A 19351-nucleotide genomic window follows, 5' to 3' on the forward strand; every position below is an offset into this window, starting at 1 on the left:
TCAAACGGTCCTTATTGAAAATGTATATTTTCCATTTTGGAGATATGCAAATTTCTTTTTCTGTGACATTGGAAAAAGTCAAGGGAAAAGAAAAGCTGCATTACCTTCTTTTCCTGGCATCTCTTGCAGCCATTACAATCAAAGCAATCTCAGTAAAAGGTTGCAACTGGCACTAAAGGAACACTGCACCATTATTATTCCTGGAGTAAGAGCAAAAATAGACTCTCAGACTTAGGCACATTCTGTCTTCTCTCCCCTTCTCTTCACATGCTGAAGCTGCTGCCAAGCCCAGCTGCTGCTTTGTCTGTAACATGCACCAAGTTGATTTTTCCCCAGTGCCCTTTTTGCTGACACGTCTGTCAATGCATTGGCTATTTGCACTTCAGTAGATACAGTACAATATCACTGTCACTGTCTTCCTTGCTGTGTCTTCTGCTCTGTTCCATTACTCCCACACAGCAGCAACCTGCATCCTCCTCCTCCCTGATATCAAAATGGATTTATTACTCCCGAACCGCACATCTTGCTGTCTCATCACTTACTAACATTTAACATCCTTCTCTATTACCTCAAAGCTGATGTCATCCCTCATTATATTCCTTTATTGTTGTTACTTGCAAAGTCCTGAGTTCTCTTTTTTGCTCTCCCCATGCCTTTCACTAGGAGTGTTTTAACATTTCTGAATTTTTATCTTCACAATGTCAGCATTGCACCCTCAGCTCTTTGTCAATGTGTTGTTCTGGATTTCAAAGTCTTACGTAGTTGTTAGTGAATCTTTGGCTTATCTGGCATTGTTAGAACCAATCACACTGCACATCAGGTATGAAAGAAACCATATTAAGAATATTTTTAAGTAATATGAGCAGAGATGCTGGAGTCCTCTGGTATGAGTATTTATATCTTTTTCCAAAACTCATGATCATAAGCTCAGGAGTTGAATTTTCCATGCATAGTTCCACCCTCTCCCCCCTTACCTCAATATGTAACAATTTCCCTTCTCTTGAACACTCATCTGTAATTTTCCTTGCAAATTGTTTACTCCTTTATTAAATACTTCTGCTTAAAATGCATTCTCCATGTCTGCTAGCATTTTGTGTTATCTATCAATAGTTAGATCTCACCTACAGCTGTTTTCCTTTTCTGCATTTCACTGTCCATTAAATGTAATGCTCATGTCTCAATCTTTCTTGTAATCAACAGTGGTCTTGCTTTGAGGTCACTCTGGATCTGAAAGTCTTTGTCACTTAATCCTGTTTTGTTGGCTGCCTTGCCCTCCTTCAAAATCCTTCGTTTTCATAAAGCATTGTTACATTGGGCTCAGAACATAAACCACTTTCAGTGGCACACTAATGCACAAAACAAACATGAAAAGCTGCAACAAAGAACTTTATTTGCAGCCTTTTTGCTTGTTTGAGCTTGGCATGGAAAACAATTTTCTTGCCTTGCTTTTTGACCTTGGCAAGAAACTCCTCTTTGCACATCTGAGGTTTTTTATTCTGTGAAATAGAGATGAAGATGCTGAGCATCTTTGCAAAGCACTTTTGGAGCTGCAAATAAAAAGAAAAGTTAAAGGTATTTTTTTTTATTCTTATCATGCTTGTTATTCTGTGTGTCAGTGAAACAAGCAGAATGTCTATTCTTAACAAATAATAATGGTGATAGTTGTTTTGACTCATCTGAGGTTTCCTTGAGTGGCTAAGTTGCTAATGGAACTGATGCTCTGGACTCCTACAGGCTTCTTGGTTTTTTTCACAGCCATGTATTTTTCTGCAACTGATGTACCGCCTCCCTTGCTTTCTGCTTGTTCTCATACAAAGTTCTTTATCTTGATGTAGAGTCTGTTTCCTTTTTTATGTCAAATGCAAGATCTGGCGTTCGTATTGTTTGCTGTTAAATTGCTCTGTTTGATTCGCTCATCTGGTAGAATTGGCTCCTTTTCTTTTGTTGTTGTTTGTTTGTTTCATTTTATTTTTGTTTTTAGGAGGGTTTCTTTTAAGAAATAAAAGTATACCTTTTTAGGCTTGGGAAATACACTGTCTAAAATGCCACATTAAAAGACTGAAAAAGTTGCTTAGCTGTCTCTATAGAAGAACATTCCCTGAATATTTGCTGTTTGCACTGCAGGAAAGAAAACTCTCCCAGATTACTTTTCACAGATTTCGTTTGGGGGATGGTCTTATTTTGAACAGTGTTGTTCAGTAATATCTTTGGAAGGATGCCAAGCTCATCCAGGGCAGCACAGGCAGCTCTTCCCATTGTAGGGCTTCCAATTAAACTAATGCTACCAGCTGTGTGTTCTTTTGTCTGCCCTGGACTAGGCTGTGGTATTGTGCTTCCCACTGTATCTCTCCAGCAGAGCCTGTTGTCTCCATATTAATAGTCTGGGCAAGAGAAGGGGGGCTATGAAACATTTTAGAAAAGAGAGGAGATGTAAAGGAACTCTGGTGATGCGAGTTATTCTCAGAAATGGGCCTTCTAACCTTGAAAAAAATGGGTGTGGGGAACACAAGTGTAACCTCTTTCATTTAGATCATGCAAAAATGTCAAAGTATCATAATCACCAAAGCATAAGACTACTAATCCCAAATTAGTCATGCAACAATCTTCAGATTCTCAGTCCAGTGTCTCGGGTTCTCTATATTTTGTTTCTGGGCATTGAAGGCAATGAGGTGAAGTAGATGGGGGAAAAATAAAAATGAAAAAATAAGAGATCGATGAGGTGACATGAAGAGGAAAAAAAGTTGTTTTGCCTGGCTGGAGCAGATTCTGAGGAGAGGAGAACTGGCAAGGGGAGGATGAAAGCCAATGCTCTCCGATGCTCAGGGCAGGAAAAATCAGATAGGAAAGAAAGTTAGACCCGAGATAGAAAGGATGGAGGGCAAAAGTCCAAGACAATCTGATTTATAGGGGGCAAAGAAAGCGTAATTTTAGTAAAATGTCATCAAGTTCAGTGTTTTATCCTCTTAACAAGAAAATTACCCTGGTTTATTTTGAGCAGGTTCAAAAAAAAAACGATAAACGCTGATGCTCAAGGTTTTGACATGTTTTGTTGGTGATCTATCAATAATAAAATCTCTTTTGACATCTCGACCATAGGCACCCTGAAAACATCCTGTGCATTTTGGGGAGTATATTCAGGTTTACATCCTAACAGACATGGCATATAAAGCCACTCTTCAGCTGAAGATTTGTGGCCATGTAACTTCTTTAAAATGGTGGGGTGGTTCGAAATGTTTTTTAAAAAGTTCAGGCTTTTTGAAAAGCTGGGAACCATCATTTGTCTGAGAGAAAGCCTGTGCGCAATTGTTGAGTGCCAGGTAAAAAGCCAAATTTAAAAAAATCAATTGAAAAATAAATTGAAACCAGATTTTAAAAATATAGGAAGTTGTACTGCTGTTTCTCTGCCTGATGTGCTAACCTGGCAAGACACATATCCTTTTTGTGCCTCTGTAGAATAAAATGGAAAAGCTAAAGGTTGGCATGCAGGAAAAAGTAAATAAATCAAGACACTTGTCCAAAAAGAGAACTTGTGGAGACTTCTTTCTGCTTGGTGCCCTTTGTAAGCTGTGGTTCTTTCAAGCCCTCTAAGTGAATCCTGCAAGACATGGCATCAAAATACCTTTCATGTATAAATCTTGCTTCCCTCCAGACTTGGGAGAATCTTAGTTCATTTTTTCAAGGCTCAGATTAATTATTGCATTTTAGTGTGATGGATTCAAGGCTACCATAATTGGCAAAGCTTGTATACAGGAAGATATCTGACCCAGAAAAGGCTCTCAAATGCTTTTCAATATTAAAAATTCCAAAAGCAGTTGTGGTGTTTTTTGCAACAGAGATGCAAATGTGCTTTCTGGTAATACTTTTTAGATATCAAAAGTTTGGATTATTTTTCCCAAAGAAAGAAATCCCAAGGCTTAGAAAGCACAGCTGCTAAAGCTCAAACAAGTTTGTTCTACAGTCAGGACAAACTAAAATCCCTTAAAGGTTAATTACAAGTGAATTTAAAATACTGTTAGTCTGAGTTGTGTATAATGTAGTGGTGGGAGGGAAATTTTTACTAACGTTTACAGAGAAGATGTAAATGAAGTGGAATTCTATTACCTTATCTAAAAAAGGAACAGGATAGACTCTGTTATCTGCATTGCAGAGGAGAATATTCTTTAAAATCCAGTCAATACTTTCCCCTCCCCCCGCTTTATCCTTATTTCCTTCTAAAGAGTTTTCAAGATGTATTAAAAATATGCTGTCGCTCTTCTAGAAATAATTCAGCTCTAAGTCTGGGATGAACCATTGTGTTATGAAGGAAAAATAATTTGCAAGAACAGAATTGTCATCCAAAAGTGACTAAAAAGATTTATTGGAAATTTCAGGCCAATCTCACTTGATTGTTGATCTAATGATCACATTTCATTCTACTGCTTGCATCTGAGGTTATGAACACTAAACAGAAAGACCTGTAGTTTATCTGTTTAAACTTCTCATCACTTTTCATGGCTGTTTTCTTGTGAATATATTATCTTTCTGCAATGTACTCATGGGTGGTTTGGGGAGCATTTAAAGGTGACAAAGACAAAAAAAAAAAATTGCATTTTGGGAGGGAACAGAACATCACATTGAAAGAAATGCAGATTTTAACCTTATTCCTTACCCTTTGCAACAGGGAATTTACATGCTCTGGTCCCTCAGTTTTCATCAGCAACCTGAAGCTCAGAAAAGATTTGAGGAGCAGCCAACAGCATATTCTCAAAAGGAAAAGAAATAATAGCTTATATTTCCAAAGCTATGTAGAAGCTGCCTAATATACATTTATAGGGGCTCAGGTATTTTGACCCTTGAATCAGCTGTGTATCCTGGTTTGGATATGGATTAGTACAAATAGGGACGATGACTTTCTGGAATGCATTAATAAATCCATTAGTACTCTCTCCATTACTACTGTAAGGGGAAAACCTGAGGCTCCTATGGATTAGATTTTTTTTCCCCTGCCCTCTGACCATACTCAATGTTCCTGGCCATTTGGATGGAATAGAGAATAAATCTGAGTATTCTTCCTGGTAACCTGTGATTCACCTGGTGGTGAATTGTACAGGCTCCAAAAGACAGTAAGAAGATAAAAAATATTTCTGTGGAAAGATTGTATTCACCTTCAAAAGAAATCAAAGGAAAGCAAATTTGGCCCAACTGTATGGAGCCCTCCTGGTGACAAAGTCCTCAGAGCATTTTCAAAACATAGAGCAGATGCACAGGGCAACAAACTGTTTAGAGTCTCCATCCCACACTGGAGATATCAGTCAAGAGAGGTTTTCTTCCCCAGACTCACATTCAGATAAATAGCGTGGAGGCATTGCAATACGTGGATAATATGTGGAAAACATCGAGGAGCACTGAGATTGAAATTATGTCAGCTTTGAAGAGGACGTCCAGTGGAATAACGCTGAGGTGTGCGACTGGCCCACGGGACCGTGATTCTGGGAACAGGGTTCAGATCTAATTTTTGTTCACTCAACACCATCTCAGTCAAATGCCACTACTTTTCTGGAAGGAGCCTGGTAGTTTCTAAATGACAGAAGATTAAAAGGACTGCACAATACATGTCTGATTATTTAAAGGGATCCTACTATTTATGCACAGTATTTAGCATTTTCAAAAAACTAGTGTTAAGAGTTAGTCTGACTTTTTTTAACCACCAATTTAAGTGGGAGTAAAATTGGATTGCTATCCAAGTCTCTAGAGATCCTACACTACTTTTTTTTCAGTTTGGCTTATCTGTTCACAGAAGATGAGGGTGATGTGTTGTGATTTACTATTAGAAGAAGATGGGAGAAATAAGAAAGAAAATTCTCAGTTTCATAACAGTAGTTAAATCTCAGTAGTCCCTTTTTTGGGGGTGCTTCTTATTTATTCCTACATCTGTTTTTAACTTGCTCTTATTTATAGATTTTTTTATTTTTTGTTTGTTTCCTTTCATCATTACAGCAACTAGTAGTTATTTAAGGACTCCTATTGTTTCCATTTTAGAGAGAACTCATTTTATGGACACATTTGTTACCATGGCCATTTAAATTCTGCTTTGGTGGAAATTCTTGTACAAGCTGATAGCCTAGATGTAAATTATTTATTTCCAATTGAATTGGTTGTGCTCTTTATTTTTAAAAAATAGCATACTAAGCGCAAAATTACGTTTTTTATTTTCTTTATGTGCTTGCCAAACTAGCAAGAGATTTTACTCTAAAAGATTGTTTTTTTTTATTACTGGTGATTGACCCACCAGCATTGAAAATTCAGAAACTTTGCATTTCCAAAAAAAGACCAAGATAAGCTGGAGAGTTAAACATAATGCTGAGTGCATGCCAGCATGAGCTAAACATGCGGTGTATATATATATATCTATAAATATGTGTTTACATATATATATAAAACGGTGAAGCGCTTTAAGTTATCTTATTGATATTCTTCATATTCTCTCTATGCAATGCTTAAAATAATGCGATCAGTTTTATTCCTTTAGCTGGTGAAGATGCAGTTGTTAATAACATCTGCTACATGGTGATTATAAGGGTGAACTAATATTTGGACAACTTCTGTTTAAATGTAGCTTATAGTTTGAATCAATATTTTAGAAACACTATTACTGAACTTCTGCTCTTCCATTGTTAAATTTGCAATGGAGCTGTGTACAGGTCCATCTGAGTTTGGCATTTCTACAGGGCATGACTGCGGATTTAATAGGCACAGCAATATTTTTATTTCTCTACTTGATGGCTGGCTAATATTCCTTGATCATATTGGCAGTAGACTAAATACCAGCTTGGAAATACAACTGAGCAAGGAGGTTGTAGTAAATTAAATTGCAACACAGTTTTGAATGCCAAGATAGCATTCAAGTGTGTGTGTATATATATATATATATGTGTGTGTGTGTATATATATAGATGAATATGTGGGTTTTTTAACATAAATGGGGCAAAACAAAACTTGGATATTTCAGGCTCAGGAAAGGAACACAACTAGGATCTCAAATATGTGTGAACTATAGCTTTTAATCAGTTGGTAAGATACAGTTGAAAAATTTGGAACACTAGGAAAAGGATTTAATAGAGCTGTTATTGAAAGGGGAAAAAAGCTTTAGAAAATGCATAGACCCCAGTCTTGTACTTTTGACCAATGAACTCTTCTGCTGGAGACAACAAAAGGGCTTATTGGCTGAGAAATATTTGAATATCATAGAGGATATTTTACATATTGCATAGGCTTTACTTTTTATGTGTATATACTGCAGAAATTATATTTCTGTTCAAAGACTAATCCAGTCAGTCTGATTCAGCAGTGAAGTCTCTCAACTCAGGCAGTGATTTTCTAGAAAAAGCTGCTTCTGAGATATTGTCCCTTTTCCAGCAGCTAACTCTCTGTGTATTAACTAGTCTTTAAGTGTGCAGGAGTAAGGTCTATTTGAGCATAATTAAGTGCATATTGTCCCAGTCAAGCACACACAATTCTCATAAGCATATCATGGAAGAAAGAGACACCCAGGCAACTCCAGTCCTGAGGCTGTTGTAACAAATGTGGTGCAGTGTTAAGGGAGAAGATTTTCATCCTTTATTCAGTTTGTTTGGCAGTATTAACATTCGGTCCTGTGGAGCTGAATGTTCCATGCTGTTTTCTTCCTCTTCATATTTCAATAACAATTTTCATAAAGAGCATGTCTCCCACTTCATGGCATTACAAGGAGAGGTTATTGAGAGTCTGAAAGTGTGCCTGGAAATTTAGACATTTTCATTCAATTTCTATAATTCATTTTGACTTGGCTGTATTTTTAAAAATCAGATTTCAGAGACTGGAGGGTCACACCATATATTTTATTTGAACAAGTGACATCAGAGGCAAAAAACTTAATATTTTGTTGAATTAGGATTTTGCAAAATCTAACATTTATTTTATTCTTATCAATTCTATTAATATCTAGCAATATATCATATCAACAAAAAATAGGTTTTTTCTCAAGCAGTAGCATTCTTACTGGGATATGCAACATAGGTATTGCAGTCCTTGGTACAGGAAAACCATATCAAGAAAGAGATTCATCATCTCCCTAAAAATTTAACTCGACAAGCCTTTTATCTTTGTTGAAAGTGATGATAAAGGACTGTAACAAGCAGCATAAAAAATGAATACTTATTAAGATTGTTTTGAAATGTTCAAAATTTTAGAAACTTACAAGATACCAATATTTTTTTGTCCCATTACCAATCATATTTTATACTTTTCTGAAGAAGGATATTTGCAATTATCAAAAACATAGTACCTTTAACCTAAAGTCCAGAAGCTGAGCTGTGTTCAGAGCATGTAACAGAGGGAACACTTTATCCTAAGCCAAAACACTTTGAAAGCTCTGTGTGGGAACATTCTCTCTCCCATATGTATGTGCATGAAGGAATTCAGAAGGGCTCACAAGCAACAAAGCCTCAGCAGCAACAGCATGAGTAGGCCCTGGGAAAAAACCCTTGTATGTTCCAGATCTGTCTCTTAATGAAAATAATGCTCTGGCTTTAGGAGAAGGTGGTTCTCAGCACTCATGACCTCTGGTGCTGTCCTTTGGCTTCAAAGTCAATCTCTATGTGGGCCTGAATGTAGAGAAATGGGAACTCCATGCCTCACACTGTAAATATTCCCATTGAGATCATTAGGTGTGTTGCAAAGTAAAATATTACTCACTGTGAGTAGGACCCATATGATGTGAGACAGCAGGTCTGCCACTAAAATATGTTTTTATATTTTTAGGTGAATATATTCTCACATGTGGGTTTCTTGTTTTGGCCTCCACCTGTTGTGTGTGCAGAATACTCCTGCAGAAGAAATAATTGTACAGTTCAGTATTAGATATTCATATGTAAACACATATTGGTTTTTACCATCCCATTACTCATTTACATGTGTAAATGCAGGTTAACTCTTTGTGTAACTTTGCCAGTGAAAAACTGACTATTTAAAAATTTAGCCTTGGGTATGTTCTGGGGAATAACGCTACAAGTTCATGTTATTTCTTCATTCAAGTTCTCCAGCCTGTTAGAAACACAGGATAACCACTTGACTGATTCATAGGGTAACCCTTCAACATTACAGATCTAATGATTATTGATTTCTTTGATATGTATTGATTGCTTCAACATTATTCATGATAAACACCATTATATTAATGCGGATGTCACTGGCATTGTACTTAAGGCTATCTACTTTAACTAATAGGACCATTAGTTAGTTTTAAGGTGTTACATTTTGCACAGTCAACTTCGTGTCTTTCTTAAGGGGGTGAGGGAAGTAAATGTGTAGAAACTATTCAACGAATTTTGAAAGCATTTTGGTATTTATAAGACCAGCTTCCCTTGAGGGGAAGGTTGTTTGTCTTCTAAAGAAAAAGTAAAGTTTATGTGAGACCCAGAAGAAACTTCTTTTTTCCTTGGACAAGTTAATGCACATAATGCTATTCAGTTGTCTTCAAAAGTTGACAGCAAGCCTGAGCTGTTACTTCAAGTTTTCCCTGTATAAAGCAAAGATACTATTATTCATGGAGCTGTTGTGCTAGACTTTGAAGAGTGCTTTTCTCCTTGGGTGGTCATGTTAATTCTGTAGCCAAAATAATTTTTTTTGTGTTTCTGAGAAGATCCAGTGATGGGTCTCATTTCTAAGGGAAAATTCATTTCTGGATAGAGTGGACAGAATAGTCTTCCAGTTTAGACCACGAGACCCCCTCAAAGTATATAGAATAACTTTGTGATTTTGATGAATTTTAGATCTGGATTACTCAATATGAAAAATGTACCCATATTTTCCTTGTTTGGACCTGCTGTGTTTCAGCTTCCAGTGTATTTCGACAGCAAAACAGGCCGTGTGCACTGAACTGCTCTCACTCCCAATATCGCTGTGTTTTCTTACAGCCTGTGACCTGATGAACCAAGGCATCCTGGCCCTTGTCAGCTCCATTGGCTGCACATCAGCAGGATCCTTGCAGTCTCTGGCTGATGCCATGCACATCCCTCACCTCTTCATCCAGCGCTCCACGGCAGGAACGCCAAGAAGTGGCTGCGGGCTCACCAGGAGCAACCGCAACGATGACTACACACTCTCTGTGCGGCCCCCTGTCTACTTAAATGATGTCATCTTCAGAGTGGTCACAGAATATGCCTGGCAGAAATTCATTATTTTTTATGATAATGACTATGGTAAGTATTTATTTATCAGGGTAATTTTTGTCAAATCCATAATCCTGTTGAAAATTGTCATGTTGCGATTTTTAGTCTTCTTGATAGATTATGTTTTTTGCTTTTGAACATTTATGGTTCTGGCACCATTTCACAGCACCTCAGAGAAATCTATTTCTAAAATCCATCAACATTTACAGGTTTATTTGATAATGTCTTTGTTAGAGTTAGCTGATAAATGAAGAACTTATGCGTTTTTCTATTCTACCTGTGTTTATGAAACACAAAAGTTTTTAGCAAGCTCTCTTGTTTTTTTGGACAGTAGAAACATAAAATGATAATTCAAGATGTAACATGTAAGATTTGCATTCTGTAGATTTGTTTATTGTGTGGTGAATCTCTTCTGTTTGTTGGCATATACTTTCTGGCCAGAATCCAAAGCAATGGCGAATGTAGGTCAGAGGTTTGGCAAGAACAAGGTGTTAGTCATAAATATAAAAGATGTAGAAAGAAGTTCTCGAGAGTGAAGAAGTTGAGGAGGAGGAGGGCTTGGACAAGACAACATTCCCTCCGTTTTGAGTTCATTCAGTGTTCCTGAAAGGTGCTGATTTGGTGGTTTTTGTGCGATAGAGTAAGTGTGACACAGATGGCGGTGTCACAAGACTGCACCATCCAGCTCGGTAAATCAGCCAATTTTGGTCCACATATTTTCTACAGCTGACAGGAGAACTGGAAAGATTTCTCCAATAGGCTGCATTATCTAACAAATTTAACAACCTTTATTTCTGTGAAAAATTTCTTTGTCACCAGACCTGTTTTCTTCAGATGGATCCAATATTCATAAGTAATCATTACTGGCCTGGATGAGCATTTTAAAACTTATGATCAAAGTTTAATCTTTAAGTTATAGAAAAATGCTCACTTCAGCGATTTACTGTGCATAATATCTGGTTCATTCAGGTCAGGTGTTATTGATTTTTGTTCCCTGCCTACATAATAAATTCTTAAATTAGAAGATTAGAAAGTGATGAATAGGAGAATTTTTCTCTATAATAAAGCAGCACCTAAAAGCACCAGCCATGGGATAGGGAACACACAAACAAAGACCCTAAAAAAATAAATAAACAAAAAAATCTAAAAATCTTACAGCAGAGTATTTTTGTTCAAAAATGATGCATTTGTGTATTTAACTGCCAGGTACTTATGAAGACAACTATAAACTTTTAATTTAAGGGATATCTTTTTTTTGCATGCATTTTTGAGTTTAAAAGCCTCAAGCAAATTTTATAATTAATATCTTTGAATAATTATATTTGAAAATACTAGGTTTAAGTTATTCAAGATTCATTATGTAATTTAAAAATACAGTACAGACACCATGATATTTTGTCCTTGATCTCTGGGTAAGAACTTCATCATGGTGTGACTTACATAACACAGATGCCTGCCTGCCTGCTAGGAATTGATTTCAGAGCAATAGCTCATTCAGTGACACATCATCCTCAGATGTAACCTGTGGCAAATATTTAGTCTCTGTACCAGCCTCTCTGGCATTCTGAATTCAGTGGTCAACAAGTAATGCCATACTAACTAAGAAAGCCTGGTAATCTGACTCTGATTAGTGATCACCATCACAAACATCAGGAAAAGGCACCAAAAACCCCCAACATTCTGCATTTAGTATGTACTGAACAGTCTGTCCCCTTTCTAACCGTTTGTGTGGCTTGGGCATTTTGTGGGGGGTAGGTTGTTTTTTTGGGGGCAAGGGGTGTGCATAGTTTGGGATTAATACCACAGAGAAAATTATTTTAAATGTAACCTGATTTTTAAATTAGCCTGTGTCTTAGAGTAGAGCTATTAGCTGTGCAGTGGTATGTTTATTTAGACTATATCAAGCTAAATACTTGATTTCAACAGCCATCATAGGGCAGCAAGCAATTTCTGTACTCTTGCTTCCTACAATTTCTTTTTGAAATTTTATGCTGCTGATTTTATTGATGATTTTCCCCTCCATTTTTAATAACAAATAGAGCAGAACTTTCAGATCACTATCTCTAACCTGAGGCCTCTCACTCTTTCCTTTGATCACTGGCTCTCCATTTCTTCTTGCTCTTGTTGGAATACCCCTCTAATTCTTTGCTACCCTGTTTCATCTGAAACTATTACATTTGACATTGTGTTTTGCCTGTTCACAATCCTTCTCAGTTTTTGATCTATGACAGCAGTTTTTCACAGACACATGGTGACATTTTTTGATTAGTAGCCCCTAGAGAGGTTGTTATAAATATTAACAAATTATATCACTTTCTTCCCTTTTCCTGCTATTTTATTGATAAACTGAAAGCATTTGTCATATGTTTTCTTCCTGGATTCTCTATTGATGAAAGAAGAACTAGCACAGAGAGAGGGACAAAGAAATTAATGGCATGAAAAGAGGAACTGGAATCACTTTTTAATGGATTACAGAATGGATAAGTCTGAATTCAGTATTAACCATGCTTTGAGCAGCAGGTTGGACAGTGTGATGTCCTGAAATCCCATCCAACTGAAATTATTCCTTGATTCTGTGGTCCAGATGTGAAATATTTTTTACAAAAGAAAATTATTCAAGCATCAGTTTGAATTTTTAAAAAGAGCATTGGCCCAAGAACTCCAGAAGACCCCAAGGAAAGGAACATCGCCATTAGCTTCTGTGCCTATTTTAGAAAGAAGTCAATACTAGGCATGCAGATATGGGGTGGAGGTCCAGGAATAATCCATCCCTTTGGTCAGCGTCAGTGCAGCTAAGGGTGGTTGCAGTTTCCTCTGGAAGATCCCAGTCCAGTCCTGTACCTCAGCTTCCCTGAGAGGTTCTGCTGCAATGAGACTTACTTGTTTTCTCAGCTCATACAGACCTAAAAAAATTCTTGCTAAAAGCTTTGCTCAGTGTAACTGCTTGCAGCAGTTACTATTAGACATTTTAATAGAACATTTAGTATTAAAGTTTAAAGTAGGTGGGAGTTTGATACCTGTGTTAGAATTGATTTCATATTAGGAAGCGATTACTGATATGCTGTGCATAGCTGTCTGCAAAACTGACACCTGTGCAAGCAGCAATTTCTTGCCCTGGTGATATTTTTTCATGTGCAGCGATCATTCCTTCTTGAGATGTCTATCATAACATGAAGTAGTGTCTCCATATCAGTAAATGATGCTTCACAAATAATGAGAATATAGATTCTGGTGTGTGTTCATCTTTTTTTCTCGTTGTTGCCATATTTTTCGAAGTTAGAAAATGTGGAAGCACTAATAGACTGATTCTAGCAACCAGCAAAATTTCACTACTTTCCTTTCCAATAAATTATTTTGTATAGTCATTTAATTTAATTATTTGAAACAAAATACTTTAGTTGTATTACTGAAATTATTTCTAGCAATAATTCTGCTCTGTGGAAGAAAATGGGCCTTTCATATTTAAAATAAATTTTCCTACAGTAAAATTGGGTTCTTATTCAAAGTACATACTGCACTAAACCAGTTGCCTTGCACCTTTAATATAAGCTGCAAACCTTTATGTGTCAATTTATCAAAATCAAAGGTTTTAAATCCTATCAATATAATTACTTTTGAATTTTATCTCATAGTCTATCATACACTGCTTTTCATTATCAGAGAATTTTTTATAGTGTAATTGTTTTCTGCAGATCTGAGAATAATTTCCCCTATGTTATCCTACTGAAAAATCTCAAATTCTGATTTTGAATATAAGTAGATGAGTATATTCAGTTTTACTGTTTTAACACTACTGTAGTAACATCTAAATCTTAGAAACTTCAAGTCTATTTAAAGTTTCTTTACTGACAAGGAAAGTCTTCGAAAGAAGCAATTCTTTCATTAAGTCATAACTAACTGGATATTGAAAAAGTGAGGTAGAAATACCTTTCTGACATAATTGACATTTACGTTTTCAAATTATGTTTATTTTCCAAGAATTCTGAAGATAGGCGGACTATTTTAAGACAAAACAAAGGACACCTTCATAATTGTAAAAAACCCTTATTTTCCTACTGTTGACTTCGTTATGCTAAGTAAAGACTCCAGAAAAGCCATAGTCTTTTCTAAGTGGTAGAACCTCCCCAGTAACAAATGTAAGGCCAACATACAGTAGGAATTAATGAGTGGAGATGTAAGAAAAAAGAATGTTTTAAAGTGAGCAGGCTTAGGTGATATTTGGTGCATTTCATTTACTGGAATTGTACCTTTAGTGTATAAATTCAGATGAAGTTTTGAAAATCAGAACAAGATGTCTTTTCCCCAATCCTTGCACTCTGCGAGCATGATCTAGAGCAAACTCCCAGTGCTGTCAGTCCCCTTGTATTCAGTGTGTTTTGCTCCTTCTGGTAAAACAAGTTAGGGCCTGCCTGTTGAGGGCGTGAAACCTGATTTTGTTTAGGAAAATTTAATACGTGGATATTAAAAGCATTCAAGAACAATTCTGCACTTCTTCAAAGGCTGTTAAAGATAGTCTTCTTGCGGAGATAAAGAGTAGGCGGCATGAAATGCTGCAGAATTATGCAGTAGACTGATGCCTTTCTCAAACTGCTATTAAAATTACTATCCACACAGTGTGGAGAAGCCAAATCATTTAAGCAGCCAAATCAGCTCCTACTCGCTTCATTCTTGACTGCGCAGCTCAACATGTAAGATCACTGTGCAGAGGGTGTTTGTGCATCTCCTCACAAGCAGATGTAGAGACTGGGAAGCTCCTCCTCTTGTCTGCATTCTTCCTTAGGAGCATCAGCACCCTTTCAGTGAAGGCACTTTTAGATTGGACACTGTAGATGTTTAACTTATCCCTTTGAAAATTGCCAAAATTGGATGTATTAAAAGAACCACTGCCATGTGTAAACATTTTGAGCAAGTTTGCCAAGTTATTAATCTTCATGGTTTCAAGTCCAAAGCGAGCAAAATGCAGTTTGAAACAGCAAATCCTACCTGATCCACAGACTGGCACTTGACAGTGGCCAGTCCCCAACATGAAAAAGACAGACACATTTCATTGAATGAAATAGTAATTTGAGGCCACAATGTGTGAGCCCAGGCCATATAAGCAGAGTGATTGAGCTGCAATCCCAGCATACTGTTGGGTTTTATCTCTGTGGTGTATCAACAAGGGACAAGCTTTTACAATTCATGTTTTACTCTTGGGCAGTTTACAACTTACTGTATCTTCCAGGAAAAAATTTAGATACTTTTCTGTAGTACTAAATTCTTTATGAAAAAACCAGTCAATCACTGCAAGAACATAGTTGTGAATTTTGTGCAGTTTACAGTGTAGGTATCTCTGCATTTCTAAGATGAAAGACAGAAAGTTGAGCTGTTTGGAGACATTTATTTTTAATGTTTTGTTGCTGCTAAAGTAGATAGAAAGACTCTGCAATCTTCCTCTTGAAAGGCTGAGGGAATAAGATTTTTTTCTGGAGAATTAATTTTATCTCCACCCCAATTCTTTTATTGTGATGATATTAACATTTTAAAACCCTTCTGTAATTTATATTAAAAGAAAAAAAAAAATTCTTAACTCCACTTCTCTTTTGGCCTAACCTTGTGTATTTCATCCCAGCATGCTTTTGATATGCAGCCATCACTGGAGATCTACGAAATATTTACTGATTCCAGACCTATGATATATTTCCTTACAGTTTTTTGACCTTCCAACTAATACTGCAAATATTTGGCAATGGATATTTGCCATTCTCTTAGGTGTTAATTTAATTTTAACTTTTGTAAAGAAGAGAAAAAAGCAAGCATTAAGGCTATGAAGGGGATTTGCTCTGTGAGGCTGAAGGAGGCATTCCTAGGAAGCAGAGGTTGAAGAAGTAATTGTCAAGACTTGGCTGGAGCAGAAGGGAAGAGGTTAGTAGTAAGAAAGACTTGAGTGGTCATCTGCCTTGAAAAACTTCCTCATGGATCTCCCTTCTTGCTCCTTTATCATATACAAAGGTTCCACATTATTTCTGCACAAGGAAAGGATGAAGGCAGCGGTGTGAGGTACCTGGCCAGTAAGGTGTCTCAAACTCAGTTTGAGAGAGGATTTTGGAGAAAGAGACACAATAAAATAGAATCTTAAGGAGAGAGCAGTGACATTTGCATTACTGAGGAGTACAGCCTAAGTAAACAAGTCTGTGAAACTATGAAGATAAAAGAGCATTATCCCCATCCCTACCCCAGAAAGGCAGTGGTTTTCAAATAAATTGAGGGTAATTCTATAGAATTGGAGTGCTGTTCTTGAAAGATCCCAGCAAAACAGGGACTATACCTGAAATCTGAAAGGCTGAGCTGCTTGCAGAAAGGCTACCTCCTGCATTTTAAGAGGGGTGATACTCTGAGATGATGCCCATGTGTATGTATGGGCCCCAAATTCCCAGCGTTTCCTTTAAAACCAGTATAAAATAAGTAATCCCATGGATCACTTTACTGCACACACATTTTCCAGAAATAAGTATGATGACCACTGACATAGATGTGCTTGAAACCATAACATTTTCTAATAGTTTTAAGTTTTAATGCAAGTTTAATAAAGACTCATAAAAGAATCATGCTCTCTTTAATCGATTGCAAATGCTTATAATTACCCTGAGGCTGTTTTCAGCTGCTTGATGACTATAATATTCTCAAGTCTGTCTCCAGACAGTCTTAAAACTGTTTATTACTCATCTGGCTCTTTGCCAGCTTCCCATACTCATTTGCTTCACTGTGCCTCAATAAACATGTAATTAATTCAAGCTCATTACTGAACTTTTTTTTTTTTCCATTAGTATTTATTACGTCATTCAGATAAGGAAAGGAGCATTAATTTTCATCTGAGTAACTTTAGTGTGTCAGTTGAGAACTTCTGTCACTACTTGCATTTGCTGATTGACTTTACCACTGCAAATTGAGTATATAATGTGGGCGAGCCTAAAACAGGGGTTAAAGTAGAAAGAAGTTATTTTATCATTTGCATAAAACTAGACATATTTGTAGCACTTCAAATAATCTTGTTGGTATTTAAAGTGCCAAAAATTTCTAACATCTCTGATTAGATTGAATCTAATTTTCCTGATTTAGATATTAAATATAAGCTGTAATTAGTATCTGATTCTCTTATGGAACTTTATTTTTAGGGCATGCATGTATTTTATTCACAGTTAAACTATCCTACAAGTGTTTAGTAATACTGATATTTTGGCACTGTCTAGAGAGTGAGGTTTTGGTGATGAATCTCTAAAATAGCCTAAATACCTAAAATACCAGTTCATGGTATTTTGGAGCTCTAGACAGAAGACCTAGCTTGCCGATTGTGATGGACTTCCAGGACTAACCCTGTTGAAATACTCTTGTGTACTGTTTGATTATAAGCTATTACATGGCTATTGCTTCATAATTTGAAGCATCTCAGTAAACTGGTGCTGGAGGAAGACAGCTATCTGTAATATTCTCTGGTTAGTTGATCTCTGCTGTTGATGCAGGCAGAGCATTTTTTCTCCTGTGCAGACTGAACCTTGTTTTCCTAATACTGCTGTCATCTCCCATAAGAAGAGCAGGGGAAGTCAGTAGGTCAGGACAAAAGATCTGAGTAGCCAAGCTGTTGTGAAAATCTCATTGGAAGCTTTCTCAACTATAAGATGTCTCATGCAGACACATGATAAGCCTGTAGCTTCAGGTCTGACCATTCCCCTGGAAAATGAGTGATTGAGGCAAGCAAAGAAGGAACTTTGAGGAATTCTGAGGAATTCCCTGAGAGACTGGATCTAAGACTGCATCTAGGAGAGACCAGATTGAGTATTCTAATGGGAGAAATATTTTCTGGTGATTTTAACCACAAATGTCCTCCTAAACCTGAGGAACCTTTATTTTTTGAAGAACTGTTTCTTTAGAAACAATCTATTTATGTGGGATTGCTGATTTCCTTTCTTTTTCTCTTTTCCCTTTCCCATAGTGTGTGTTGTGTTGACTTTAGGGCTGTTTCTTTCTCCCCTAACCAAGAGCAGTTGGGTGTGTGGGAGGCTTGCGTGCCGGTAGGGAAGGAAGGATGTTCTGCTGAGTGTCCTCTGGAGCAGCAGGTCAGAGCAACTGTTGGAGGGAAGAGTCACCTTAGGCAACTGTTGGCTTAGCTCCTGAAAACAGATTGAGAATCTGCAGTGGTGACTAGAGGTCAAATACTGAGAATTCAGTGAGGCTGAAGGGATTTTCCTGAGGTCCAGAAGGTCCTGATCTGACTTGTGAAGTCATTGAATGATTTTAATTTTTAACCATGAACTTTGGAGTTTTAGTTAAAACCATTCAACAGTGCAGAGGAAAGGAAAAGTCAAGCATGCTTGTGGAATTCAGTACTGGAAAAAGCCCTTCCAAAGGCTTGGGCCAGATAGAGGCAGCATAGCAATGAAGATTACCCAGACATTTCAGTTTGGTAGACTATAAATATATTACAAGCCAGGTAGTAAACTCAGTCAACATTTTGCTGATCAAGTCTTTCTAAGTCATTCTTAAAGAAGGGTTTACCCAGAGTAAGCCAGAAAGCTCTACAGGAGAAGTGTGCTGGGGAAAATTTACTAAACTCAGCCAGTGCTATCAGAGGAGACCAGGAAGTATCATTGCAACAACTGTATATCTGGCTTTTGTTTTGTTTTTGAAGAAAATAAATAGTTGTGAAGTTTAGAGCAACATCAAGACTTTTTTTATGAGTGAACTGCCCAAGCTTCGCTTAGATACATCAAGCTACATAGCATTTGTTATGCTATGTAACATAGCATAACACAGTTTTGAGTTTCACAAAAGAAAACAATCGGCTTCCTGCCTTTCTCATCCTCAGTTGTCCTCCAACAACCCTTGCCTGAAGGAAGAATTGTGTATGATGGTCACCATGGTCTCATTGCCCTGTATGGATTTTACTTGTGGAAGTCCTTTAGGAAAAATTAGGACCAAGTGTTATGGTTGAATGGCCAAATTAGGAAAAATTCTAAAAGTGTTTGTAGGTTTGTTTTCTAATGGCTGTTTTGGAGAGTAGCTGTTTTGTGGCCATTCTTTCTCCTGTTTTAGTACTTAACAAAATGCAGTGAGCACAGCTCAGGAAGAGGTTTAATGAATATTAAGGGAAAGCCTGTAGGGATCTACCTGACATAAAATTTCTGTGA

The 19351-nt window shown here is 37.0% G+C and overlaps 1 protein-coding gene across 2 annotated transcripts in view; it reads left to right on the plus strand.

The window, feature by feature from the left end:
* The window catches only part of GRID2 (glutamate ionotropic receptor delta type subunit 2), a 671741-nt gene that overhangs the window by 382228 nt on the left and 270162 nt on the right, over positions 1–19351 (plus strand). The window contains exon 3 of one of the 2 annotated variants that reach the window (XM_053976464.1): positions 9933–10217. The exons of the other annotated variant lie outside the window; for it this stretch is intronic. Within the exon in view, the coding sequence (XP_053832439.1) occupies positions 9933–10217 (285 nt within the window). The remainder of the gene's footprint in view (positions 1–9932; positions 10218–19351) is intronic. 2 annotated transcript variants of the gene reach the window in all.

Source organism: Vidua macroura, chromosome 4, assembly GCF_024509145.1.
Source record: "Vidua macroura isolate BioBank_ID:100142 chromosome 4, ASM2450914v1, whole genome shotgun sequence".
Taxonomy (NCBI): domain Eukaryota; kingdom Metazoa; phylum Chordata; class Aves; order Passeriformes; family Viduidae; genus Vidua; species Vidua macroura.